The sequence below is a fragment of the Lathyrus oleraceus genome, chromosome 3 (genome assembly GCF_024323335.1).
Source record: "Lathyrus oleraceus cultivar Zhongwan6 chromosome 3, CAAS_Psat_ZW6_1.0, whole genome shotgun sequence".
NCBI classification, from domain to species: Eukaryota; Viridiplantae; Streptophyta; class Magnoliopsida; order Fabales; family Fabaceae; genus Lathyrus; species Lathyrus oleraceus.
Genome location: NC_066581.1, coordinates 287,848,519 through 287,875,932, shown reverse-complemented (window position 1 = coordinate 287,875,932; position 27,414 = coordinate 287,848,519). Strand labels below are relative to the sequence as shown.

The following is a 27,414-nucleotide window of genomic DNA, read 5'->3' as shown; positions in this document are numbered from 1 at the left end:
GGACTTAGAACCACAAATTGTGAGGAAACCTCCATTGTGCACTAAAATGCTGGATTCTAATAAACTGTGTGATTCATTTGATTCATGCTTTGTCTTTTATTATCATGAATTTGTGGAAGCAATTAGAAATGATCAAGGCGCTTGTTTTCTTTCGAGCACAACTAATTCCAAATACAACTTACCTGTGAGTAGAGAGTATTCGTTAACCCCTTTGAGTTTAAACAGTTGAATCTCTGCTTGAAATAAGGCGAGATGTCAAAATCTTTTTTCTTGAAACCCTGAAATTGTTTGATAATTGTTCTGTTTCCGTAAAAAGTCAAGAGTATTCACTTGGGGTGAGTAAAAGATAAGTTGGGGAGAACGAAAATGAGAATCGGTAGGTGCCACAACTCTGGAATAACCGAGCAAGCATTGAAAAAAATTAAAAAAGAGGAACATCTGTTTTGTGAATACGATGTAGAAAAAGAAAAAAAAATAGAGAAAATAAAAATGAATGCTTGCTTGGAAGAAAAATAGTGTAAAACAAAATTGAGTTATGAAATAAGAGTTGTGAAGGTTTCAAATGAGAAACAAATGGAACGAAGTTGAGATGTGTGAATAGCTTGTACAGTGAATGTCTCTTTTGCATCGGCAAGTTCGCTTTCAATGGCCTTAGATATGACCCTTGTTTGTAAACCTGACCAAGCTACAACCGGAAAAGACCTTAGTGATCTTCGTGCTTCCGCATTTTCATTTATAATTGTTAGACATTGTATGAATTGAAGTGACTTTTGCATTGTTTGTTGGAGAGTGAAATTGTCCCCGCGGTTGCAAACGCGTAATTTCTTCAATCCTTATTCGAAGAGGAGAGATAGGGTGATTCATTCAGGATAACATTGTTGTGGATTGTTACATGTTTTGCATTGCTATAAGGTTTTAGTTCTTGTGTATTGTGTTATTCTAACCATTGGGAACTTGTGTCTGGTTGATTCTCTTGTGTTTGAGCCATTTTATCCGATTTCGGAGAAACCTTTTTCCTTAAGCAAATCCTTTTGTCCTTCAAGAGGCATACTTTGCTTGAGGGCAAGCAAGAATCTAGTAGGGGAGAGTTGTTAGATGCCCAAAAGTGCGTATTTAAGCTATCAAATGTGGGCATCTTACACTCCTTTTTGTCGAGAAAGTGTTCGAAACCGCCCTTGCTTTTGTTGATTTGCAATACTATGTGAAATGATCTTGGTACCTTTAATTTGTGTGTTATTGTGCAGAAATTAGACATGAAAGAGTAGAAAACAAAGGCACAAGAAAGATGGCAAAGGAACCAAGAAAGAATGCAAACATCAGCAAGCTCGCTAGGCGAGTGATGTAGCGAAGTGCTCGCTAGGCGAGCAGGCAGCGAGATGCCAGCGAACACTGCCAGAATTTTACAGTAGCAAAATGATCAAATTCGCTGTGGAGAGGGAAGTAGCGAACGCTTCCAGTGGCAAAATCACCAACATTCGCTAGGCGAGCATCCAGCGAGCAATTCCAGTACCAAAACTATCTAGACTCGCTGGAGCGAAGGAGGAAGCGTGGGCTTCGCCTAGCGAACATATGCAAACAGGACTTGGATGATTTCTCTGGGCGCAGGTGCCTCTGGTGGCTTATTTTGGGGCTCGCTAGGCGAACCATTCTGCTCGCCTAGCGAGCATGACAGCTCAGTAACCAGTATTATAAGTAGCAGGGGATACTTTTTGGAAAGTACACAACTTTTGAACTTAGATATTTTTCAGCATTTTCTTGGGATCATATTTTTGTACCTTAGAAACCCATTTTCTCATTTTTCTTCATCTCTTAACAATATTCTACAAAAAGAAGGTGGATTCCCATCCAATCTCGATTCTTCAACTCGGATGTCGATCAACCTTCTTCTGAAACTTGTTGTGCAAGCTACCTTGAAAATAAGTAGCTAAGTCCTTCATTTTGTCAAGGTTAGATGTAGATGATCATAAGCTTTGTATGTAAATGGGATGATCTTCATTTGTAAACTCTTTGATTATGAATATATGGTGGAAACCTTGTTTTATTGATAACTCTTTGTGTTGGTTTATGATCGAGAGATGTTTTCCAACTTTTGACCTAGGTTTTCATCCATCCTTGTTCTTTAGCTAGAGATAGTATTGAATGAGTTTGTTTACTAAAAAGTTGAACCTAAAAGTTGTCATTTTGATAGATTGTGTGAGAGATCAACAATGGATCAAAATGGGAAAACCCACAATGTGTGTTAGAGATAAACACATTGGGAGGACTTTGTGAATGTGTTTATCATCTAACGGTGTTTATGAGTTTTGTTTGATCGAACATATGCATGCAAAGTGATCGTTGAACCCTAACTTTGACAATCTTTCTCAAATCGTAAAACCAAAACTTTTACCGTAATTTCTTACTTTCTATGCAAGCTACCGTGACCTAAAACAAAAACCCCTTTGTTACGATAAGTCAAGAACTTAAGAACTGTCGAACGACGACAATATCACATAATCCCTGCGGAGACGATAACAAACCCCGATACTCTAATAACCTTATTCCAACAAGGCACAAGAGTTGGATCTGACTGAAAGAACCTATGAGAGAGAGGTACAGCATGCTCTGAAAGCTTCTTTTGTCAAGAAAGACCAGAAGCAGTCTTGGTCAGAAGCTAAGAAAAGACATGGTAGGTCTCAGAAGTCTAACACCTTAACTTCTATGAGTCTGAAGGGAAAGGAGAACTATGACAAGAGAAAATTTCAATGTTATTGTTGTAAGAAGTTTGGCTACTTCGCTGCAGATTGTTGGTCAAACAAGGAGAGGAAATCATAAAAAGCAAATATAGCCAGAACTTCTGATGTTGAACATGTTCTATTAATGGATTCTGATTCTGATAGTGCATCTCTAGAAGACTGATGGTATATCGACTTGGTTGTTTAAACCATCTTATAGGAAATAAGAAATGGAAAATTGATTTTAACTCTGGGAAGGGGACCAAGATCAGATGTACTGATGATAAGTATTTGAACGTTGAAAGAATGGGGAATGTTAGAGTGATTATGAATAATGGCAAATCTGCATTAATTCAGAACGTCTGGTATGTTCCTGGCATGAAGAGCAATCTGATGAGTTTAGGTCAATTAATTGAAAAGGGATTTTCAGTTACCATGAAGGACAACCTTTTGAAGTTGTATGTTTGTAATCAGAAGATGATTATGGAGTCTAAACATGGAAGGAATAGAACATTCAATATGAATATTAAAACTACAAACTCTGAATGCCTTAACGCAACAAGTATTGTAAAGGAAAGTGATTTGTGGCACAAAAGATTTGGTCATTTGAACTTCAGAAGCTTACGAAATCTGAATTCAAAGAAACTGGTACATGGGATTCCTGCAATTAAGAAACCAGAAAATTCATGCAATGTGTGCATGAGAGAGAAGCAACCAAGACTGCCATTTGCATCAGAAGTAGCTCCAAGAGAAAAACATGCTTTGGGAGTAATGCATTCTGATGTCTATGGACCATTTCCAGAACCTTCACTAGAGTGAATAAATACTTTGTGTCATTTATGGATGAGTTCATAAGGATGACATGGGTATCCCTTATAAAGTTCAAACACGAGGTGTTTGTTTAATTTAAGAAATTTAGAATCAATGCTGGGAAACAGAGTGGTCAGACTCTGAAGATTCTCAGAACTGGCGGTGGAGGTGAGTATAACTTTACAGAGTTCAAGAAGTTTTGTGAGGAGAATAGAACTAATCATGAAGTGACTACTCCATATAGTCCTCAACATAATGGCCTTGCTGAAAGGAAAAACCAAATTTTGCTTTATATGACGAGGAGCATGCTGAAGGAAAAGAAAATTCCTTACATTTTGTGAGGAGAAGTTGTTGCCACTGTAGCATATATGCTCAACAGGTATCCAACCAAGAAGCTGAAGGAAATTGTGCCTTTTGAGAGGTGGACTGGAGATAAGAAAAGTGTGAGTCATTTCAGACTATTTAGTTATGTCTATTATAAACATGTTTTGGATGTTACTAGAATGAAGTTGGATGATAGAAGCATAGTGATGTTACTGGTGGAGTATCACAGTATGGGTGCTTATAAGCTTTATTTTCCAATTCCTAATAAGGTTGAAGTCATCAGATATGTTGTTGTGAAAGAGTCAGAAATATGGGATTGGAGCAAGTCTCAATCCAACTCTGGTGCAAAGTTAACTTCTGAAGATATTGATATTGAATCTAAAGATGAGTCCGAGCCTAAAAATGATTTTGAGAGTGAGTCAGAATCAGAAGGCGAGATTGATTGTGAGGAAGAATCTCATTCTGATCCAGATTCTGATGGTGATTCATATTTTGGTGGTCTAGATTCTGATGGTGATTTAGATTTTGGTGGTAGTCCTGATTCTGGGAATACTCCAGATTCTAAAGGTGGTCATTCTTCTAAAGTCGGTACTTCTGGATTTCTAGTATCTAATACTGTTTCAGAATAAGAACGTTATGAATAAGTTCATAGGCCACAAAGAATCATTAACATTTCGAGAAGGTTTGCAGAGTTTGACATGCTGTAAGATACTGAAGTAGATTCTGTATGGGGAAGTATTCAGTTTGACATGTTAGTAGACTCTGAACCCGTAAGTATGGAAGAAGTTCTCAAGAAGAAAGTCTGGATAAAGTCCATGAAAGAAGAACTTGATGTCGTAGAGAGAAGTAAGACTTGGAAGCTGGCAGAACTTCCAAAGAACAAGAAAGTCATCTGTGTGAGATGAGTTTATAAGGTGAAGCTAAAGCCAAATGGACCAATTGGAAAACACAAAGCAAGGTTAGTTGTAAGAGGTTTTTTAGAAGAAACCTGGGTTAGATTACTTTGAAGTGTTTGTGTCTGTAGCAAGACATGAAACAATCAGTCTGGTGATTCGATATCTGATAATAGGAATTGGCCTTTAATGCATTTAGACGTGAAATCTGCATTTCTAAACGGTCCATTAGAAGAAGAGTTTTATGTGTCACAACCTCCTGGATTTGAGAAAAGGAATCAGGAAGGGATGGTGTATAGATTACAAAAAGCATTGTATGGACTAAAGCAAGCCCCTAGAGCTTGGAATTTGAAAACTAATTCATTTTTCAATAAGCATGGATTTCAGAAATGTGAGATGAAGTATGGTGTATATGTTTAGGATACTTCTGAAGGAAATATGATTCAGGTGTGTCTGTATGTTGATGACATATTTCTAACACGAAGTTGTGAGCATGAGATAGCTAAGTTCAAGAAGGAGCTGATGAATGAGTATGAGATGACTGATCTAGAAAATATGGTTTATTTTCTAGGGATGGATATTATGTACTCTGAGAAAGGCATAATTTTACATCAGCTAAAATATGAAATTGAGCTTCTGAAGAGGTTTAAGCTGGTGAATTGTAAAGTTGTTGTCACACCTACTGATACAAATCATAAATTGGATTCTGATTCTGACGGTGATGATGTAGATCCGACCACGTTGAAGCAGTTGGTGGGGTCTCTGAGGTATTTGTGTAATATTAGAGACCCTAAAAACACGCCATTGAGTCTTCATACACACCACCACCGACCACCTACCTCCGCCCAAAAAGACGCCATAAAATCCAGTTTCCGGTTGAGCTTCATCTGGAAACATCATCCTAACCCCAAAATTTTCCAGAAACACTTCAAACCTCATCAAATCCAAAACTTACCAACATAACCCCTGTCATACCCCAAAATTCACCCTACCCCGATACAATTTTCATCTGATCCATGGCCCTACTGCACATGCATGCATTCATTATTTCATCATCACAATTTCTTTGAAATTTCATAACCAAATACATATTACACAGCCTCAAGGCATGATGTTTACACCCAGGAAAGACTGGGGTTATCCGGTTAAAGTTCTGGAGGCAAAAACCAAGAAAATAAGGGAAAATAAGGGAATTCTTTGAAATTTCAGGTATTCCACCTGTTTCTAGGAAGCGTCACTGAACTAAAATCTTCTCATCCATTGCTAGGGATTTTCACTATCTTTTAAATAAGAAACTTATCCCTGACGAAGTCATATTCCCTCTCATCTTTCTTCTTGACCTTTTGTCATGAAGCTTTTCTCTTTGTTTTCAATTTGAAGAGATACTTATGTTACACACCATAATATACATTGCATATCATACACATCATGATATAACCATCATATAGCTGACCCATGTCCTCCCCACATAATACCATAAACTATCCTCAACAAAAATTGATTTCCAGGCCATTTTGGACTGTGTAATCGATTACCCTAATCATGGTAATCGATTACACAGACCAAAAACTGATTCCCAGGCCATTTTGGACTGCGTAATCGATTACCCTAATCATGGTAATCGATTACACAGACCAAAAATTGACTTTCAGGCCATTTTGGATGGTGTAATCGATTACCCTAATCATGGTAATCGATTACACCTGCGCAGACAACATTGGTAGCTCTGTTTTTTACCCAGAGTACCTTTTGGTTCACCCACTTCAACCCCTTTGCTTCCTCTATAAATAGAGCCATATCCCCACTCATTTTTGAAGCTTGAAAGCCACAAAACTTCTGTCCAAATCACATTCAAGCTCCATCTTTTCAACCTAAACCCTAACTCATCCAAACCCTCTTTTCTCCTTTGAACCACCCAACCACCATGTAAAAAATCCACCATCTCCACACAACAACAACAGTAGCAAACTTGTATCCTTCACTTACATAATCATTCACCACCACCATATAAACATACACCTTCCTTCTCTTCCATTTTCCTACCACAACAACCATAGCCACCCTAATCCAAGATAGTTGCTTCATTCTCAAACCCAAACACAACAACAACCTAGTTTTGGCACCACAATCTTGGTACTATTTTGGACTCAAACTCCTTGATATTTTTGGTTTTGTTTTGTGTTTGAAAATGGCTTTTAATCTTGGTACCATTTTCAATCAAACCTTGTTTCTTGTTATCATTTAATATTTATTGTTGACTTGTTGTTCACATTTATTTGGTTGATGATATCTATTAGATCATGGCTATGGTTGTTTAGAGTTGATAAAACCTTCAATGTTTCAAACCTATTAATGATTGATCAATAGATCCTTCATGATACTTTGAGGCATTGATAGGTTGCCTCTATTTCAACCATGTTTGCGTCATTTGGTACATAGATGTAACCATTTTCTTTACATTAACTTGTTATTCTATTTGCTTATTGTTATTCTACTAACCACTAACTACTAACTACTAACTCCTAACATTTACATTATTGCACTTTACTTCCTTGCAATTTATTTTATTGTTCATTTACATTCACTAACCATTATTATGGTGATATTACCATTCTTTATCTTGTGATTTACTTTTATGTCATTACCTTGTAATTTACATTCAAGTACTCATTATCATCATCATTGTACAAACTCATAATGCATGTTTACTTACTTGTTATTTATTTTATTGTCATCATACATTAAAAACAACAAAAACATGATAAAATGTTAAGACCAAAAATATTCACTCCACTCTTAATCAACTTGGACTTAGAGGATTTCATCTTAGGACCTTTGCTTGGAAGCCTTCCTTTACATTTTGTGATACTTTGTAAACACTTGGATTTTCATCCGTAACTTACATGCATGTTGTAAGAATGGCATCATGGCACCACCTTAGGGGGACATGTTTGTAAGACCATTATCCTTTGTTTAGCTTAGGTCACTTTTGCACACAAAAGGCTTTCTCTTGGGCTACCTTACAATGAGACCCTTTAATTTCTTGTTGGTTACTTTGCATTCATGTTGCATAAGCCAAATTTCATAATCAAAATAAAATAAACCCTTGATTCAACGTCAAGTGGCATTTTCTTAGCCAAATTCAAAAGTACTTAATAATTACGATTATTATTGTGCGCCACGAGCCTTAAGTGGTGGAGAATGAGTAAGAATGGAGCATTCCTACCCTTACTCTGATTATTTTGGACGCAAGACGCTTGGCTTGTTGTCTAGAATAATCACCTCCGCCCATAGACTTTAGTACAATATAATCACAAACACTCATTTCATAAAACCCTTATTCAAGGTAAAAATAATACAACTCATCAAACTCATTTTTGTGCCTTAGGGCAAAATCCCTAAAACCCTTTTCTGAAAGGTAAAATCAACCAACACACAAACATTTTCTACTCCGAACAACGGAGCTCTGATTCCTCATCCCTAAATTGAGTGATACGTAGGCACAAGGGCCCTAATCCTTGGCGAGCACTATAATAACAAAAACACCCCCTTCTTTTCACACATTCTTTTGAAAATAAAACAATAATAGATAAATCCCATGTATGTAAGACAACCCAAATGGTTCCCATGGAGTACCATGGATGTAAGGGGTGCTAATACCTTCCCCTTACGTAACCGACTTCCGAACCCAAATCTCGGTTGCGAGACCGATTCCTTATTCTCTTTTAGCGCTTCCCGTGCGTCTCTTTTCCGAGGGTTTTATCGACTATTTCCCCTTTCCTCTCCGATAGAGGTAAGCTAAATAAAATTCGGTGACGACTCTTCTGACTTTGCCTCTCTTTGGCATCTCTTTAGTCCCGGTTTCGTTATCGTGAATTCCCGGTAGCGACAGCTGGCGACTCTGCTGGGGAGACCAAAATTCCCTAAGCAAGTCTAGCCTAGTTTGGGTTGTTCCTCTTTGAGGTACGTGGAGATTTATCTGTTATCTATTTTTTCTGTATATATTGCTTTTGTTGCTAACCCATACATATTTTCTTTGTTTGCCTATTGGTTTGAAACTTTGGTTATGTGGCGAAGAATTTTTGGAAGCAATAATGATTGCAAAAATAAAAAACCTTGTGTGAAGGACTCCCCACCCGAGTCTGAGAGTTTGCTTGAGATAAGAGAGGTTGAGTAGTATTGATCCGCGAGGTGCCTTCCTCGTTAGGGTCGTACGAGAACCTCACTTAGTGGTAGATTCTCTTAAGGGGATTGATGACCGTCGTGCTTTCGGCGTAAGCATCTTTTCTTTTACTAGAGTCAATGTCCCTAAGACCCCTTTTAGAACCTTTAAAACTATGGATAGCCTAGACCGATGGTCGCGTAGTATAGGCCACCGAGGTGCCTTCCTCGTAAGGGTCGATACGAAGATCTCACTTAGAGTAGATGACTTTGATTGAGCAGTCTCCTGGCAAGTAAATTGACATAAGCGACTGATAGTCAAGGAAGTCCATGATTCTAGGGGCAGTGTCTTACACCCAATTTTCCAAAAGCCTTAGATCACACAAAGCGAAAACCTGGGTTTACTAAGCAGTCATTATTAACTCCATGCTTCGTCACGATGGTCCAAAACCATGAACCCATGCCTAAAAACCTGTGGAAATCTTCTCACCCATTCATTCATAAATAAACATCGCATTCATGCATCATTTGCATCTCATAAGCAAAACCTTATACCACCTTCTATTTCTACCCCACTAGCTGATTTCCCGACATACGCTTAGAACTAGAAGTATGTCTCAAGCCACTATGGAAGAACTCCAACAAGGCCAAGCTGCATTGAAAGAAGAGATCAGCCAACTAAAGACTCAGATGAGCTTGGTTATGGAAATCTTGTAAACACTGTTGAAAAAGGAAGGAAATCCCACACCAACCTCCAGGCTGGAAATGGTCTCCCCTGTGCCTCTGTCCGGCTCCACCTTACGTCATGAGTTGCCTTAGGGATACCGCCCCAACCCGAACTGCTGAGGTTTCTTAATCAATAGCCGGTGTCCGTTCCTCAGCTTGCTCCGAGGAACCAAATGCGGAATCAGAATTGGTACTCAAGTCGAAGGCAAAACTCTTATGCTAAAAAAGGTCAGGAAAAATCAAAGAGGCGGGAGAAATAGTTTGACCTGATTCCTATGTTGTACGGTCGAATTCTCCCTCTTTTGCTCAACAGATCATTGGTGAAGTTAAGGGTACTAGGACCTCCTCCAACACCTCTTCCCTTGAACTACGACGTGAATGCTAGGTGTGAGTTCCACTCAGGAGCACCCGAACACTCGATCGAGAGTTGTAAGGCCTTCAAATACAAGGTCCAGGAACTGATTGATTCAAAGGCTATCGCATTCATACCAAACGGACTGGATATAATGAGCAACCTCATGCTGCCACATGAAGGCACTTCTGCAATGCCACAGCCAGTGCCAATGGATGAGGAGCAAGAAGCTGAATAAGAGCCTCCTTGGGGACTATCATACATAAGTTCCTACAAGCATGATGACACCAGTCTACGGTTGAAACAAGGCTAATCACGCCAGCAATTATGTTATCATTCATTTGTTTTCATGTGTAACTTGCTTGCTTGTCATTGTAATATTCACTCTTAAAAACTTGTTTTTGCAACAATGAAATGAATATGCATGTTTTAAGTCAAACCCATCGTGTTCACTCTAATCTTACTTTTGTTTAAAAATGAAACTTAGAAGGAGAATGATGAATATAAGGTACAATAGCTCATTGCATGTTTACTTTTGAATAAACACCTTGTTGATGATGTAAGGCATTGCTTCAAATCCCCAAACACTGGAGGTATAAGGATGATAATCCCTAGTCAACCCCTTTGAGCCTAGAAGTAGGAGTTTTCTTCAAAGCAAAAAAAAACCTCACATCTTAAAACCGGGGCAGGGTAGTCTTCAGCTAATTTGACCACGCGTTCAATTCTTAAAAGACAGAGTAGGGAGTGTCCTATTTGAGTATCAACCACATCCTAGAGGGAGTGGCTTGTCCAAAGAACAACCACATCATTTCCCTCACGAGAGGTCGAAATCACAAATCCAGTGGTTGTCCCTCGCCACAAAAAAAGTGAGACAGTCATAAACCCTTTCAAACCAAATAAACAAACGTCACACGATTTGTTCCACACAAAAAAACTCTAAAAAAAAGAGAGAGAAAAAAGCCCGCTAAGTCAAAACTTGAAAGCAAGTGGCTTAGGCAAAAATTAGGGTATCCCGTTGGACTGTAAGCAAAAAAAATCAGTCCAGACAAAATTAGGGAAGTTAAAAAACAAAAAAAAAGCAGAAGAGGAATCAAAAACAAAAATCCTCAGCAAGAACAAAGTCATGTGACTGCAAACACAACAAAGAGGCAAGTGACTGTCACTCCCAAAACCTTGTGGGTTCTCTTACTACCATTCCCATCATTCTAAGAGACGAACATCTGTATCAAACTAGTTGAACGTAGGACTGAAGGATATCAAGAAGAATGGGCGGGCTAAATAAATTTTTGAGCCATAAAACCTTTGTTTCTTAAACCGTGAACCATCCCACATTACAACCCTCAAAAGACCTAATTGAAGCAAGGTCTATTTTGAAAGCATATTGCATTGGAGCTTGTGTCAAAACTGACTCCTATTTGTTTTGCTAAGTATCAGTATGACTTTTGTAACTAGTGATTCATTCACTATATGTCATCTTTTCAGTGGACATACTTGGATTTCTAAAACTTCCATAAACATAACATTAGCATAAATAGTTTTACTTGTGAATGAGCATTGACATCAAGAGCATCTTCACAATGAACATGACTTGAGAAGTTTTGGTCACCCAAAATAGGCAAATTTCCTGAGGATTCCATTGAGCAAAGGTCATCCCCTTAGATTAATCTCACCAAGGAGGGAAAGGCATCTAAGAACTCCGTTGAGCAAGCCACTTCAAGATCCAGTCAGTCTGGGACAATCACGTTGATATTAGGCAAATCTCTCCAAAGGCAATTGGCAAGGGGAATCCCCTCAAAGATCAACTAGTCAGGGACAAAATCCCTTCAAGGTTTGTATCAGGGAAGACCACCTCAAAAGCATGACAAAGTCAAAACACTCCAAGAGATGGATAAATAGGGGTAGGCAGACCCAAGATGTTGGGGCATATCAGATCAAGATCAGTCTACCCAAGATTTGCTTCATAGCTTGTGACTGGGGCAGTCCATGCAAATATCTAATAGATTGGGGCAAGACTAGCCATGGAGAGGAAGCATTTCCTTATATTTTTGATTTTCTTGCTCAAATCAAGCATGGGGCATCAGAACATCCAGACCAAGCTCACTACGTCAGCCAAGTTCAAAGCAAATGTCAGGAAGTCATGCTAAATACATCATCCCATAATTTGTCAATAATGAGCCTTGAAGCCAAGCAAAAATATTTCCCAGTTCCAACCATTCTTGACCCACCTCAAGGACATTTGTTGAATTATCCAAAACCATTGCATCAGTCACTATGCACCAACCTTGTCGCTTCGTTCATACATATCATGCATCATGCATAACATGAAGCCCTTCCCCAACAAGAATAATGAAGCCAAACCTCACTTGATACCTTCCAAAATCAAAGCCTACTTGGCAAACCCAAAAATCTGATCATCATCAGATCCAGCCTGATCCCGTCCAAACCAAAAACCGTAAAGCCCAATCGTTATTGGCACCTCCCAAAACAAATCTCTATCATTAACCATAACGCCCAATCGCTATTGGCATCTCCAAAACCGAAAGCCCACTCCATATTAGCCATCACTAGAAATAAAAGCCCACTTCGCTGGCATCTTCCTAAACTCAATTCCAATCAACATTGGTACCCAGAAAGTCTCACCTCCCAAAAGGGAGATCAATCCAAAGACAATCAATATTCATCTTGCATTACCACATGCACTGCATACAATAAACACGCATGACCTTCTTTCAAAATAAGGAAGTTGCATATCAAAAAGCTCTCTCACAAAAATGAGAAATTTGCATTAACATGCACCATATGCATACATAACATAATAAATCCTTCCCATCAACCCTTTGATGAGGACATAACCTGCCTTAGTTATTTTCCGTCAACCCTTTGACGATGACAAACTTTTTTCCATCAGCCCTCTGATGACGACATTTTACAACAGTTTCCTTCCATCAACCCTTTGATGATGCCACTTCATAGTAAAGTCTCTTTCCGTCAACCCTTTGATGATGACATTTACCTTTCCATCAGCCCTCTAATGGTGATCCTTCCCACCAACTCTTTGGTGACGCCATCCTTTACTTCTTTCCGCCAACCCTTTGACGATGACATAGTCTTTTCTGTCAACCCTTTGACGATGACAAATTACCTTTCCGTCAACCCTTTGACAATGACATTTACCTTTCCATCAGCCCTCTGATGATGATCCTTCCCACCAACCATTTGGTGATGCCATCATTTACTTTTTTCATCAACCCTTTGATGACGACACCCGTTTCCGTCAACCCTTTGACGATGACAAATTACCTTTCTGTCAATCCTTTGACGATGACATTTCACTTTCCATCAGCCCTCTGATGATGATCCTTCCCACCAACCCTTTGGTGACGCCATCCTTTACTTCTTTCCGTCAACCCTTTGACGATGACATAGTCTTTTCCATCAACCCTTTGATGAGGACACCCCTTTCCATCAACCCTTTGATGATGATATTCACCAACAATCTCTCATTGAAGACAAAAATAAATCCCTACAAAAATCCAAATACCCAGTTGCAGTCCCACATGCATTGCATGCATCACTTCATGCATAATTTTTCCTGCCGAAACAGAAAGTTTCACTAAAGCCCAACCATATTTGGCACAATCCATAGACCATGCATTTGCATACCCCAGCAGCCCGAGCATACATCAACTTTCTGCATACATCGACATTTTACATACATAACATTGCATCATAACATACTCTTCATATTGGGGCAAGTATGTTTAGCATAAGTTGGATTCAAGCCTTTCTCGAAAGTGAAAGGATCCCCGTGAACGACCCCAACAGGTTTCCCCAAAGTATCTCTTTTTATTTGCCTTTTGCAAATATTGTTGGCCCTTTCTCAGTACCTCGCCTTTTGCAAGACCCCTCTGCTTTTTGCAAGGGAAAACCCTGTTTTGCCTTTTTGCAAGCCTCTTTGTTGCCTTTTGCACGAGAGAGTTTACCTTTATCAACTTGGCATGTTAAGCAAAAATGAGAGATTTGACAATTGACCTATTCTCTTATCGTTTGTATTAAAACACCTGATGTAGGTTTGGCAAGTCCCAAGTGGTAGCCATATTTCGAAAATTTCATCCCCGTTGTTATGCCTGAGGGATATAATGAATTTTTCGTGCCTACCGTAAATTTTCCTCTACCTTGTGTATGATAACCACCATATCTATTCACCTGCCTTTTGCAAATACCCCTGTGCCTTTTGCACACTTTCAAAAAATCAAACCTTCCCAGCCGTTGCTAGGGATTGACACTTTCAAAATTCAAACCTTCCCAGCCATTGCTAGGGATTGACACTTTCAAAATTCAAACCTTCCCAGCCATTGCTAGGGATTGACACTTTCAAAATTCAAACCTTCCCAACCATTGCTAGGGATTGATACTTTCAAGATTCAAATCTTCCCAGTTGTTGCTAAGGATTTACATCTTTAGATTTTAGGTATTCCAGCCATTGCTAGGAAGCGTCACTGAACTAAAATCTCCCTAGTCGTTGCTAGGGATCTACATCTTTAGATTTCAGGTTTTCCAGCCATTGCTAGGAAACGTCAATGAACTAAAATCTCCCTAGTCGTTGCTAGGGATCTACATCTTTAGATTTCAGGTTTTCCAGCCATTGCTAGGAAGCGTCATTGAACTAAAACCTCCCTAGTCGTTGATAGGGATCTACACCTTTAGATTTTAGGTTTTCCAGCCATTGCTAGGAAGCGTCACTGAACTAATATCTCCCTAGTCGTTGCTAGGGATCTACATCTTTAGATTTCAGGTTTTCCAGCCATTGCTAGGAAGCGTCCCTGAACTAAAACCTCCCTAGTCGTTGCTAGGGATCTATCTTTAGATTTCAGGTATTCCACCTGTTTCTAGGAAGCGTCACTGAACAAAAATCTTCTCATCCATTGCTAGGGATTTTCACTATCTTTTAAATAAGAAACTTATCCCTGACGAAGTCATATTCCCTCTCATCTTTCTTCTTGACCTTTTGTCATGAAGCTTTTCTCTTTGTTTTCAATTTGAAGAGATACTTATGTTACACACCATAACATACATTGCATATCATACACATCATGACGTAACCATCATATACCTGACCCATGTCCTCCCCACATAATACCATAAACTATCCTCAACAAAAATTGAATTCCAGGCCATTTTGGACTGTGTAATCGATTACCCTAATCATGGTAATCGATTACACAGGCCAAAAACTGATTCCCAAGCCATTTTGGACTGCGTAATCGATTACCCTAATCATGGTAATCGATTACACAGACCAAAAATTGACTTCTAGGCCATTTTGGATGGTGTAGTCGATTACCCTAATCATGGTAATCGATTACACCTGCGCAGACAACATTGGTAGCTCTGTTTTTTACCCAAAGTACCTTTTAGTTCACTCACTTCAACCCCTTTGCTTCCTCTATAAATAGAGTCATATCCCCACTCATTTTTGAAGCTTGAAAGCCACAAAACCTCTGTCCAAATCACATTCAAGCTCCATCTTTTAAACCTAAACCCTAACTCACCCAAACCCTCTTTTCTCCTTTGAACCACCCAACCACCATGTAAAAAATCCACCATCTCCACACAACAACAACAGTAGCAAACTTGTAACCTTCACTTACATAATCATTCACCACCACCATATAAACATACACCTTCCTTCTCTTCCATTTTCCAACCACAACAACCATAGCCACCCTATTCCAAGCTAGTTACTTCATTCTCAAACCCAAACACAACAACAACCTAGTTTTGACACCACAATCTTGGTACTATTTTGGACTCAAACTCCTTGATATTTTTGGTTTTGTTTTGTGTTTGAAAATGGTTTTTTACTCTTGGGTTGTGTTTTGAGAGAGATTTGAGTCAACTTTGAGACAAGTGGTTTTTGTTGGGTTTACACCCTTTTGGGGATTTTTTGCTCTTACTACTTTTTATCCACCATTTTCAATCAAACCTTGTTTCTTGTTATCATTTAATATTTATTGTTGACTTGTTGTTCACATTTATTTGGTTGATGATATCTATTAGATCATGGCTATGGTTGTTAAGAGTTGATAAAACCTTCAATGTTTCAAACCTATTAATGATTGATCAATTGATCCTTCATGATACTTTGAGGCATTGATAGGTTGCCTCTATTTCAACCATGTTTGGGTCATTTGATACATAGATGAAACCATTTTCTTTACATTAACTTGTTATTCTATTTGCTTATTGTTATTCTACTAACCATTAACTACTAACTACTAACTCCTAACATTTACATTATTGCACTTTACTTCTTTGCAATTTACTTTATTGTTCATTTACATTCACTAACCATTATTATGGTGATATTACCATTCCTTATCTTGTGATTTACTTTTATGTCATTACCTTGTAATTTACATTCAAGTACTCATTATCATCATTATTGTACAAACTCATCATGCATGTTTACTTACTTGTTATTTATTTTATTGTCATCATACATTAAAAACAACAAAAACATGATAAAATGGTAAGACCAAAAATATTCACTCCACTCTTAATCAACTTGGACTTAGAGGATTTCATCTTAGGACCTTTGCTTGGAAGCCTTCCTTTACACTTTGTGATACTTTATAAACACTTGGATTTTCATCCGTAACTTACATGCATGTTGTAAGAATGGCATCATGGCACCACCTTAGGGGGACATGTTTGTAAGACCATTATCCTTTGTTTATCTTAGGTCACTTTTGCACACAAAAGGCTTTCTATTGGGCTACCTTACAATGAGACCCTTTAATTTCTTGTTGGTTACTTTGCATTTATGTTGCATAAGCCAAATTTCATAATCAAAATAAAATAAACCCTTGATTCAACGTCAAGTGGCATTTTCTTAGCCAAATTCAAAAATACTTAATAATTACGATTATTATTGTGCGCCACGAGCCTTAAGTGGTGGAGAATGAGTAAGAATGGAGCATTCCTACCCTTACTCTGATTATTTTGGACGCAAGACGCTTGGCTTGTTGTCTAGAATAATCACCTCCGCCCATAGACTTTAGTACAATATAATCATAAACACTCATTTCATAAAACCCTTATCCAAGGTAAAAATAATACAACTCATCAAACTCATTTTTGTGCCTTAGGGCATCATCCCTAAAATCCTTTTCTCAAAGGTAAAATCAACCAACACACAAACATTTTCTACTCCGAACTACGAAGCTCTGATTCCTCATCCCTGAATGAGTGATACGTAGGCACAAGGGCCCCAATCCTTGGCGAACACTATAATAACAAAAACACCCCCTTCTTTTCACACATTCTTTTGAAAATAAAACAATAATAGATAAATCTCATGTATGTAAGACAACCCAAATGGTTCCCATGGAGTACCATGGACGTAAGGGGTGCTAATACATTCCCCTTACGTAACCGACTTCCGAACCCAAATCTCGGTTGCGAGACCGATTCCTTATTCTCTTTTAGCGCTTCCCGTGCGCGTCTCTTTTCCGAGGGTTTTATCGACTATTTCCCCTTTCCTCTCCGATAGAGGTAAGCTAAATAAAATTCGGTGGCGACTCTTCTGACGTTGCCTCTCTTTGGCATCTCTTTAGTCCCGGTTTCGTTATCGTGAAATCCCGGTAGCGACAACCCAACCCTCAAATCTTCTTCTAGACACGAACCCTAAACCAAAATCCTCAAAAACTCAATCAGACCAACGGATCGAAACCTCCTATTTTCTGAAACCCTAAGTTCCAAAAAAAAAACCGCATCAAAATCAAACCTAATCCCAATTCTAAACAGCGATTCAACGTTGTTTGTTGAGCCCAACTAAGCTTCTATATATTCTATTTCTTATCAATTCCGACAAGAACAACTCATAAAACTCTTGCGTTTTTTTCCGAGTTGCTAATATTTTAATCAAGACTTTAAACTTGCAGCATTTATATTTTCTCGTCACCAGGCTTGGATACGTGGACATCTTGTGGGGGGTAACAATAGAGGAAATAAATGAATAGCTTGTGTAGCAAGTTGTCCATTATTAGAAGTTTGTTAAATAACAGTTGGAAGTAGTTAGGCTTATTTTTTAATCAGATAGAGTTTGTTTTCCACTGTAACTCTACATATAGTTGCATTGAGCTCATTTCCAATTTATTGAGAATAATTCTTTCTCACTCGTAACTCTTCTCATGCTTATTCTAAACATTGTATGATTTACGGTGAGAAATGTTGCAGACATGTCATAAGGTGATGAAGTTTACTTTATAAAACCATAGGAATGTATGAAATTTTCTTAATTTATAAGTGAATGTTTAATCATAATAACATTTACATAATAATAATAATAATATACAAATAAGATGAGAAATAAAAGTACACAAGTATTGCATCACAATCACAAACATAGATTTCATCTTCTACAATCAAGCATCTGACCAAGTAATGTCAAGGCCACCCCATTGTTCTTTAGGCACACCTAAAGCTTTCCACACAGCCTTGGAAGCGTCAACAATGTTGTTTGGACATGGAGGTTGGTAATCATGTTCTGCATCACATCCCTTTGTGGAGTCACACTCATCAACAACCATGGCCACCACACTTTTCCCATTAGCACTTATTGTAATATTTTTAAGGCACCGGCTCTCATGGTTGAACCATCCGGTAGAAAGTGCAACTACTGGAGTATCGTCGGAATGATACTGCTTGTCACATTCTGAAGGACCGCCTCCATCTCCACCTTTTTGGAAACTGTTAAGAGTGAGATATGCTTTGGTGTAAGTTGAGACAGATGGAGAACATTGATAAGTTGTATACATTTTTCCTCGTACACAACAATCAGAATCATTCTCTTGATTACATTGTCCCGGAGGAGCTTTCTTTCCTCTAATTCTACCGCTTGGACGGCAACTCTGAGCTTCCGAGTAGACAAAACTTATTATAATAAGAGTAAGAAACAAAAGAAAAGAAACTTTAGGGCAAAATCTCTTCATTTTGTGTATTGTTGCTGTTAGTGTTTGATGATTTATGGGAGATTTAAGTGAATATATATATATAGGTATGTGTTTATAACTAGAATCACTAAAGAAACACTTTTGAGGTTAAAGAACAAATTGTACACTACCTTGTTGTTTAGCCAATTTCAACTACTGATTCCGGTAATTTGTTCTTTTTAATATACTTTAAAACTAATGATCAAAGATGATGATATATTAAAATGCATATTGTGATAGATAGATCAGTTACTTTGAGCACTAACCAGAACTTGTAATTTGTATTCAAAGTTACTCATTTGAATAATATTTTGTAGTTTTCTCTTGTTCAAGATTTTACCAAGAAGATTTATGCTCTCATTTGGAGAGCTACTGCTTTTTTGTCTCTTTATTTATTCTAACAATCAAATATTATTTTCTCATGTCGTTAACTTATTAATGACTTAGTAGACTTATATTTTGTGTCTTACATGAAATTGGCAATAAAGGGATTAAACAAAGCCTTATTTTATTCGCGGTCTCCATGAGAAATCATTTAAAATCTTAATCGAGAAAGATAGATAATTAGAAAACATGTACATCAAATTTTCTTAAAATCAAATTTAAAGAAAACTCTAGACTTATATTTCGGTTGTTTGTTATTCAATTATATGATTTCCTCAACCATCAAAACTTAAGGATTTACATATCAATTATTAGTATTTTATACTTCTTGATTTACAAATCGACTAAATGTGGTGAATGCATTTCCTACTTGTATTTGGTCATGTGTTGCGGCGCGAAAACTACGACCACGAGCGCGTCGCACGATCGATGGTGATATTTAGAGTCACCATCAGATTTTATTTATTTCTAAAAAAGAGAAGTGAAAATATCGATAAAATCCTTAAAGATTGTAAAGATATGATCGCCGCAACCAAATCGGATTCGGGTGTCGATTACGGAAAGGGAAGATATCAACACCTCTCACATCCGTTGTACTCAACTAGAACCATTTAGTTAGTTTTGTGCAAAAGTGTTAGCTTTAAAATGTTTGATTTCTCAAGTTTAAAAATTCAAAGAGAAAAAGAAAGGGGTCGCAAAAACGTTTTTTCTTAAGGTGTCTGACAAGATTGCAGACTTGCTCCTACGTATCTCCGGGTGCGATGAAGACCTCAATGCTACGTAGTTCTGGGTAGAAAATATTTGTTTGTGGGTCGATTTTAGCGAAAGCTATTTTATCGTAATCGAACAGAAAATATTCTTTGCTCAAAATAATTAGAGAATGAGGCAATTTTAACACAACAGAATGGATTTCTAATATCAACATTCGTAGGAAAACGTAACTTGGCACACTCGCACATATGTGAATGAAGCGTTGTTTTTCATCATCTCGAGACGAAAGATCTTTCGTTTGAAAAAGAAGCTTGAGATTATGTCAAAAGACAAAAGTTTTGGATGAGTTGGGTATATTTTTGGGTAATGATGAGTGTAGGAAATCAGTCATTCAATAATATACAATAACACATTTTTATGATGTAACTTCACTTTTAGAATTCTAAATATTACAACACATTACATGATAAAAATTCCAAAATTGAAGTTACAACAGAAGGCAAACTGGTAGAACGAGTCCTATCGCCAAGTAAAATAAAATTGGAGTTCGGGCGGTTGAATAACAATAACACAAAACTAGTTTGTAGTATGATCACCATCAATTAAAATGTCAAAAGCAATGTCTTGGCCTTAGTGTACAAGAAAGTTATTACGTACAAAGAACAAACCTGTGTTCAATATTTGGTTAACAAGTCAGTATCTCATACATGTACATGAAAGTTATTCCGTGCAAAGAACAAACATGTGTTCTATATTGATTGACAGGTCAGTATCTCATACATAGGATATTACCTTTGATTGATGAGTGTCCGCAATCTTGAGTTCTTAAGATTGGGAAATTGCAATTTATCGCGAAATAAGGGATTTGCCTCAATCAATTTTTTGAGCTCAACCAACATGATTGCTCTCGCGGACTTCGTATCACCATATTTGGACAATTGTTCATTTTCCCTATAGTACAGTAAGAAACAGATTAAGTTTAGTTTAACACTAAGTGCATGTTTGGTAAATCATCAAGTTAGACAAAATTGTGTTAAGAAGTCACCAGCTTCTCATTTTCCACGTTAAAAGTGCCTCGGGAATCGGGATTAGGTTTTATGTGTGCAAACACATACTAAATATGAAAAAAATTATATCCTTACCTAAAATTCTCCAATGTCAAAAGCTGTGTGATTTCCTTGAACAATTCTTCATTAAAAGTAGCAAAAACTTTCAAATCCTTCACTAGTATTTCCACACCCTTGGACCGATCATGCCTACCAAAATTAAAACCAAAACCGGTTAAGTTCCAAACTTACACCAAAATGATTATTGAGTGTCTAGTTACCATAAAAGTGAAGTCATAGTGAGCTTACTTGTCTAATGCTTCCAAATACTTCTGCTTCCTTATCTCGAAAAATATCTTCATGGAATATCTATTATCATCGACTTTCGTAAAACCCGAGAGGTATCTCTCAACCTCGTCCCAATTCCCACTGTGCACTTCATCTTCAAAATACTTCATGTTAAAGAAAAACCCGGATTCTTGTTCAAGCCTATTATTTTCAAAAATTGAAAAACACATAATCAATTAATGTGCTAAAAATAAAAAGATAGTGCTAAATAGCATTAGTAAAACCTAATATTACTAATCACAATAATTAATACTAAAACACTGAAATGGAAGAAAAGTCTCACTTGTGAACTGTCTCTTTAAACTTTTCCTCATCCAGAAACTGCAAGATCAAGAACACCAACTCTCTGCTGAGAGACGACATAGCAACCGCAACCCCTTTGTCTTGGATCAGATGAAAACCAAAATGAGCAAAGGTTAAACTAGATCTGCGAAAAACAATGAAATTGCATAACTAGCCTCAGCCCAACAAAACATTTAAGGAACAAAACCCTTCCTTCACATCAAAAATCCCAACAAAAAAGCATGCATCATGCGAGAAAGACAATGAAACAAAGGTTTAATTTAGAAAATACCTAAAATGGAGAAAAAATACCCCAAAAAACAGCGAAATTAATTAAGTGTAATCGATGATGAAAAGTAGAGAAAAAAAGCAACTTTAATCTCTTAAGGGAATCCAAGATGCAAAATAGGGAAAAAGAAAGTGTAATTAAAAAGTCGAAATTAAAATACGTAAAAAAAAAAGCTTGAAACTTTAAAGTAAGAGATTCGACAGAGAAAGAGAAATGATTGAAACCGAAAAATGGAAGTGTATTCGTGTTCGCTGTTATGGTTTTCGCTGATAGGGTTTCAACGTTCGCAGGAGGGAAAACAAAAGAACAGAGAACGAAAATTGAAATGGAGTCTGAAATTTTATTTTAATTAGATCTTAGACAGCGCTTTTGTGGAAAGCGCTTTCTAAGGTATGCCGTAGACAGCGCTTTCCAAAAGCGCTTTCTAAACCCCCCCTTAGACAGCGCTTTTGGTTTTAATTTTTTTTTTAATTTAAAGACTTTAGACAGCGCTTTATCAAAAGCGCTGACTAAGGTCTATATTTAAAAGCGCTTTCTAAAAGCGCTGTCTAAGGGGGGGTCTTAGACAGCGCTTTTAGAAAGCGCTGTCTAAGACCCCCCTTAGACAGCGCTTTTAGAAAGCGCTGTCTAAGACCCCCCCTTAGACAGCGCTTTCATTATTTTTTTGGAACATTTTCCGTGTTTTATTTTAATTTTAACCTTAGACAGCGCTTTCTTTTAAAAGCGCTGTCTAAGATGCGCTGTTAAAAGTCATTTTTGGCGTAGTGACCCTAGGAAGCTCGCGATACACACCACGTTCCTTTTTCATCTTATTTATGAAAGGGTTTAATATAACTATATATTTTTGGTTGGACGGCGAATATTCGGATGGTAGAGATATACACCTCCTATCCTAACCCTTGGGAGCTCATGATATACACCACATTCCTTTTTTGTCCAATATTTTGAAAAAATGCTTTGCATCAATCGCGTGAGAGTTTTTAAAGTGACGAGGAGCACTCGGATGGTCGAGAAATACACATTGTATCCTACCCCTCGGGAGCTCATGATATACACCACCTTCCTTTTTCATCCTTATTTGTGTTAAAAAGTTTGATAATAATTAAGTATTTTAATTTTAATTTTAGAAATGCATTCGATGTTGATCGAGGTTTGATTGGTGTGGCGGAATGATTTGAAATGAATTAAGATGTTTATTTAACAAAAGACTTGGTGTTGACCAAGTTGAATTTGACTCAAAATGATTGATTTTATTAGTTTAGAAAAATGCATTTGATGTTGATCATGATTTTTTTATTATATAAAGATAGATTTTATTTTTGATCTATTATTTAATTAGTTCATTTTAACTAGCAAAAAATAAAAACACATAAATAAATAAAAATATAATCAAAGGAATGGGGATACATTTCTCATTTAGGAAATAAATAAAATAAAGCAAATAAGAAATAAATAATATGAAGAAATGAAATAAAACAAACAAATAAAAGAACGGAAATAATGGTGCTATTTAAATTTTTGAATTTTTATTTAAGAGAGAAATTTTTAAAACAAACTATTATTATTTACAAATAAGGGATTGGTTAGAAAAATTATCTTTTGAATAAGTTAAATTAAGAGGAAAATCATTTTTTTAGTTAAACATGATTTTAATAAATTTAAAGAAAATAAATGAATACTTACAAAAATATGCATAAAAATACTTTTAAAAAAAGATATATAAATAAATAAATAATGAAACAAAATTCAAAATATAAAATTCAAAAGATATTAAAAAAGAATAAATAAATAAATGGCTAGAAAGCTCAACAGAGAAGGAGCAAGGGCACAGGCCCAAGTCCAAGATCCAGCCCACCTGGGAGTCAACTAAGTTGACTCAACTAGGGACACAAGATCATAATACCCCTTGGTCAAACAAAATCTCATGGGATGGAAACAAATGTCCACGCTACTTAAGGTGGGGACTTCTACATGAGAGCCCTAGCTAACTGGGTCTAGTCAACAGGACGAAGGCCTCATAGGGAGCCACTTTTCATGAATCAGGAGATGGCTGGAAAGGGTATCACAACATGCCTGAGAGAGAGAATCATTTCAACAATTTTTCTCCCTTTCACTCTCTCTTCTCTATTCACCGTCTTAGTTCTCTCTCCACCTCTCAAGAACATGTCATTGATCCTTCATACACATCACCATCGGCTACCTTAAACCTTAAACACACACACACACGCAGACATAGAGAGAGAAAGAGAGAAAGCATAGAAGGATTTGTTTAGACAGTTCCCCAATTGTCCTCATTATGGGTACGTCTGCCCCCAATTCCAAATGGAATTGAGATATTCAAAAATATTTACAAAATATTGAATACAAGAGAGAAATAGAAATCCAAACCCCAAAATCCCAAATTTGATGTTGATTATATCTTCTTCTCTTCCCTTAATCTTAAGCAAGATCAAATTTCCCAAGATTTTCAATTTGATCATCTGGCTTCGCTACTTCTTTGATAAAAACTCCTTTCTTCAAAGCCTTCACTCAGTTGAAGTCTAGTTGTAAAATCTTGTATCAAAAACCACCAAAATACAACTTGATCTTAGAGGGAAACCCCCAATTGGTTATATCACTAAAACCCCCAAAGTAATCTCAACCCAATTTGATTTTATAAATCATAAATTGGACCTTATTAATCTTGAATATAGATGACACCCAACAAAAATGATTATGTGTAACTGTTGTGCGTATGCATAGAGAAAGGTTAAAGATGATAGCGATTGCTTTGTATATTCTTTGGTTATGTGTCGCGGCGCGAAAAATACAACCACGAGCGCAGCGCACGGTCGATGGTGATAAATAGAATAATTAGTGAAAAAAGAAAAATATAATTTTAAATTTAAACCGGTTGAACTAAAAACGGATGTAAATAATAAATATGGTGGTGTAATTTCAAAATGACCCTATTTTTTTAAAACGTGTGTAATTTCAAAATATCATTATAAACAAACCTCTATTACTCCTATAAAACTTAAAATGTGTGTAAATTTCGATAGATTGAAAAAATTGTTCAATTTTATAACCCAAAATATTAATCGGGTGTGTTTTTTATTTTGAATTATATGTATATTATCCACATTAATCACATGTTCGATTGTTGCCAAAAAAATTATTTGTATGATAAAATTTTGAAAATCAAGGGCTTTGACTGAAAGCTAGAGATGATCGTTCCTTTATTTCTTATGTTGTCTTGAGAGTTGTATAAACTCTAGATCCCGTTTACAATGAAATCAATTTGTTGATTTTTCATAGGTAACTTATTGACCATTCATTTTCATCATTCACACCTTGCTTATTATTCGTTTTTTCCTCTCTAATATTTATTTTTGACTCTATTCATATTTAGAATCTAATTGAAATTCTTAAAGAATGTTGTTTAAAAAATACTTATGAGTTTTGTAATTAATGATTTTATTTAGATTCTGAATCACATTTCTATTGTACTTTTTGTATAATCATTTTGGTTCTCAGTTCCTCAACCTTTAGTAAATATGTCAGTTGCTGTAATGCTCAAACATGACCTTGAGCTTTATCCTACTTTGAAGAGATCTCAATGTCTGCTTGCAATACTCAGCTTCTTTAGATTATTATATCTTTTACATACTTGCATCCTATCGTAAATATAATATTGATTTATTTATATTTTTGCTTCCTTATCCATTGCAAATTAAAAACTTACATTTATATTAAATAAATATTATGAAATTTGAGACGATAAATTATTGCAAAATTTTTTTTTTTTAGACTTTAGATATCATATTTTCAATGGATTATTTTAAGAAAAGAATCTATAAGATCGTCTTTAGAACACTGGCTCAAGATTAATGCTTCTGATTCAAGAATCACCGTGATCTTAACCTTCGATCCACGGTGTCAGGTTAGAAAGTCACCTGTGAAGCTCCGCTCCACCGCGATTTCAAAAATCTCATCCATTTCTCATTCTGCAACGGAATAGTGGCGCTGTCTGTGGGAATCGACTTTTGATTCTCATAATATTCACGATTCCATATTCGATTCTTAGATATGAACTCCGAAATATTCACCTTTCAATATCTCATATTTAGGCTTTTTGGATCCACCGAGCTCATATCTGATTTCTACCAAATTAAACAGAGTCGCCACCGAACTTTATTTATTTCGAAAAAGGGGAAGAGAAAATATCAATAAAACCCTTAAAGATGACAAAGATATGGTTTCCGCAACCAAATCGGGTTCGGGAGACGATTACGTAAGGGAAAGGTATTAACACCACTCACGTCCGTTGTAGTCAATGAAAACTATTTCGTTAGTTTCTTGTAAAAGTGTTAGCTTAAAAATGTTTGCTTTCTCGAGTTTAAAAATTCAAAGAGAAAAAGAAAGGTGTCGCACAAAAGTTTTTTATTAAGGTACCTGACAAGATTGTCGGTCTTACTCCTACGTATCTCCGTGTGCGATTAAGAACTTAAGGCTACGTAATTCTGGGTAGAAAATGCTTGTTTGTTGGTCGATTTTAGTGAAAGTTATTCTGTCGCAAATCGAACGAAAAACATTGCTTGCCCAAAATAGTTAGAGGAGGGGGCATTTTTAACACAGTAGAATGGGTATCTAATATCAACATTCACATGAAAACGTCACTTAGCTCACTGGCATATATCCGAACGAAGCGTTGTTTTGCATCGTCTCGAGACGAAACATCTTTCGTTTGAAAAAGAAGTTTGAGATTATGCCAAAAGGCAAAAGGTTTGGATGAGTTGGATATATTTTTTGGTGACGATGAGGGCTCGAATGGTCGAGATATCACCTTGTATTCTAAACCTCAAGAGCTCATGATATACACCACGTTCCTTTTTTATCTTATTTATGAAAGGGTTTAATGTAATTAGGTATTTTTGGTTTAACGACGATCATTTGGATGATAGAGATATACACCTCGTATCATAACCCTCAGGAGCTCGTGATATACACCATGTTCCTTTTTTTTGTCCAATTTATTGAGAAATCAATTTGCATCAATCGTAGTGAGAGTTTTTAAAGGGCTGACAAGCACTCAGATGGTCGAGATATACACCTCGTATCCTAACCCTCGAAAGCTCGTGATATACACCATGTTCCTTTTTCATCCTTACTTGTGACAAAAAGATTGATAAATATTAAGTGTTTTTATTTTTATTTGGGAAATGCACTCGATGTTGATCGAGGTTTGGTTGGCGTGGCAAAATGATTTGAAATGAATTGAGATGTTTATTTAAGAAAAGGCTTGGTGTTGATCAAGTTGATTTTGTCTCAAAATGATTGATTTTATTACTTGGGGAAAATGCTTTTGATGTTGATCATGGTTTTTTTTTTTAGAAAGG

The 27,414-nt window shown here is 36.7% G+C and overlaps 2 protein-coding genes across 2 annotated transcripts in view; both read right to left on the bottom strand.

Moving 5' to 3' along the window:
• The window catches only part of LOC127129167 (uncharacterized), a 43,909-nt gene extending 24,933 nt beyond the window's left edge, over positions 1-18,976 (bottom strand). Inside the window, exon 1 of the mRNA XM_051058449.1 lies at positions 18,416-18,976. Coding sequence (XP_050914406.1) covers positions 18,416-18,976 — 561 coding nt within the window. The remainder of the gene's footprint in view (positions 1-18,415) is intronic.
• A 1,865-nt stretch (positions 18,977-20,841) lies between these two features.
• On the bottom strand, positions 20,842-21,953 carry LOC127129166 (protein TOPLESS). Its single transcript, XM_051058448.1, has 4 exons — positions 21,749-21,953; positions 21,427-21,606; positions 21,214-21,327; positions 20,842-21,022 (listed from the first exon to the last, which is right to left on the bottom strand). The coding sequence occupies exons 1-4, from the start codon at positions 21,826-21,828 to the stop codon at positions 20,860-20,862; spliced, it is 537 nt and encodes a 178-aa protein (XP_050914405.1). The 5' UTR covers positions 21,829-21,953; the 3' UTR covers positions 20,842-20,859.
• Positions 21,954-27,414: the final 5,461 nt, after the last annotated feature.

Bases quoted from the DNA above. Each gene is read 5' to 3' on its own strand.
- LOC127129166 (XM_051058448.1), bottom strand. From the start codon at position 21,828: ATGTCGTCTCTCAGCAGAGAGTTGGTGTTCTTGATCTTGCAGTTTCTG. The intron at 21,607-21,748 runs GTGAGACTTTTC...TGAAAATAATAG, and splicing joins TTTAAAGAGACAGTTCACAA to GCTTGAACAAGAATCCGGGT. The intron at 21,023-21,213 runs GTAAGGATATAA...ACTGTACTATAG, and splicing joins TTGACATTGGAGAATTTTAG to GGAAAATGAACAATTGTCCA.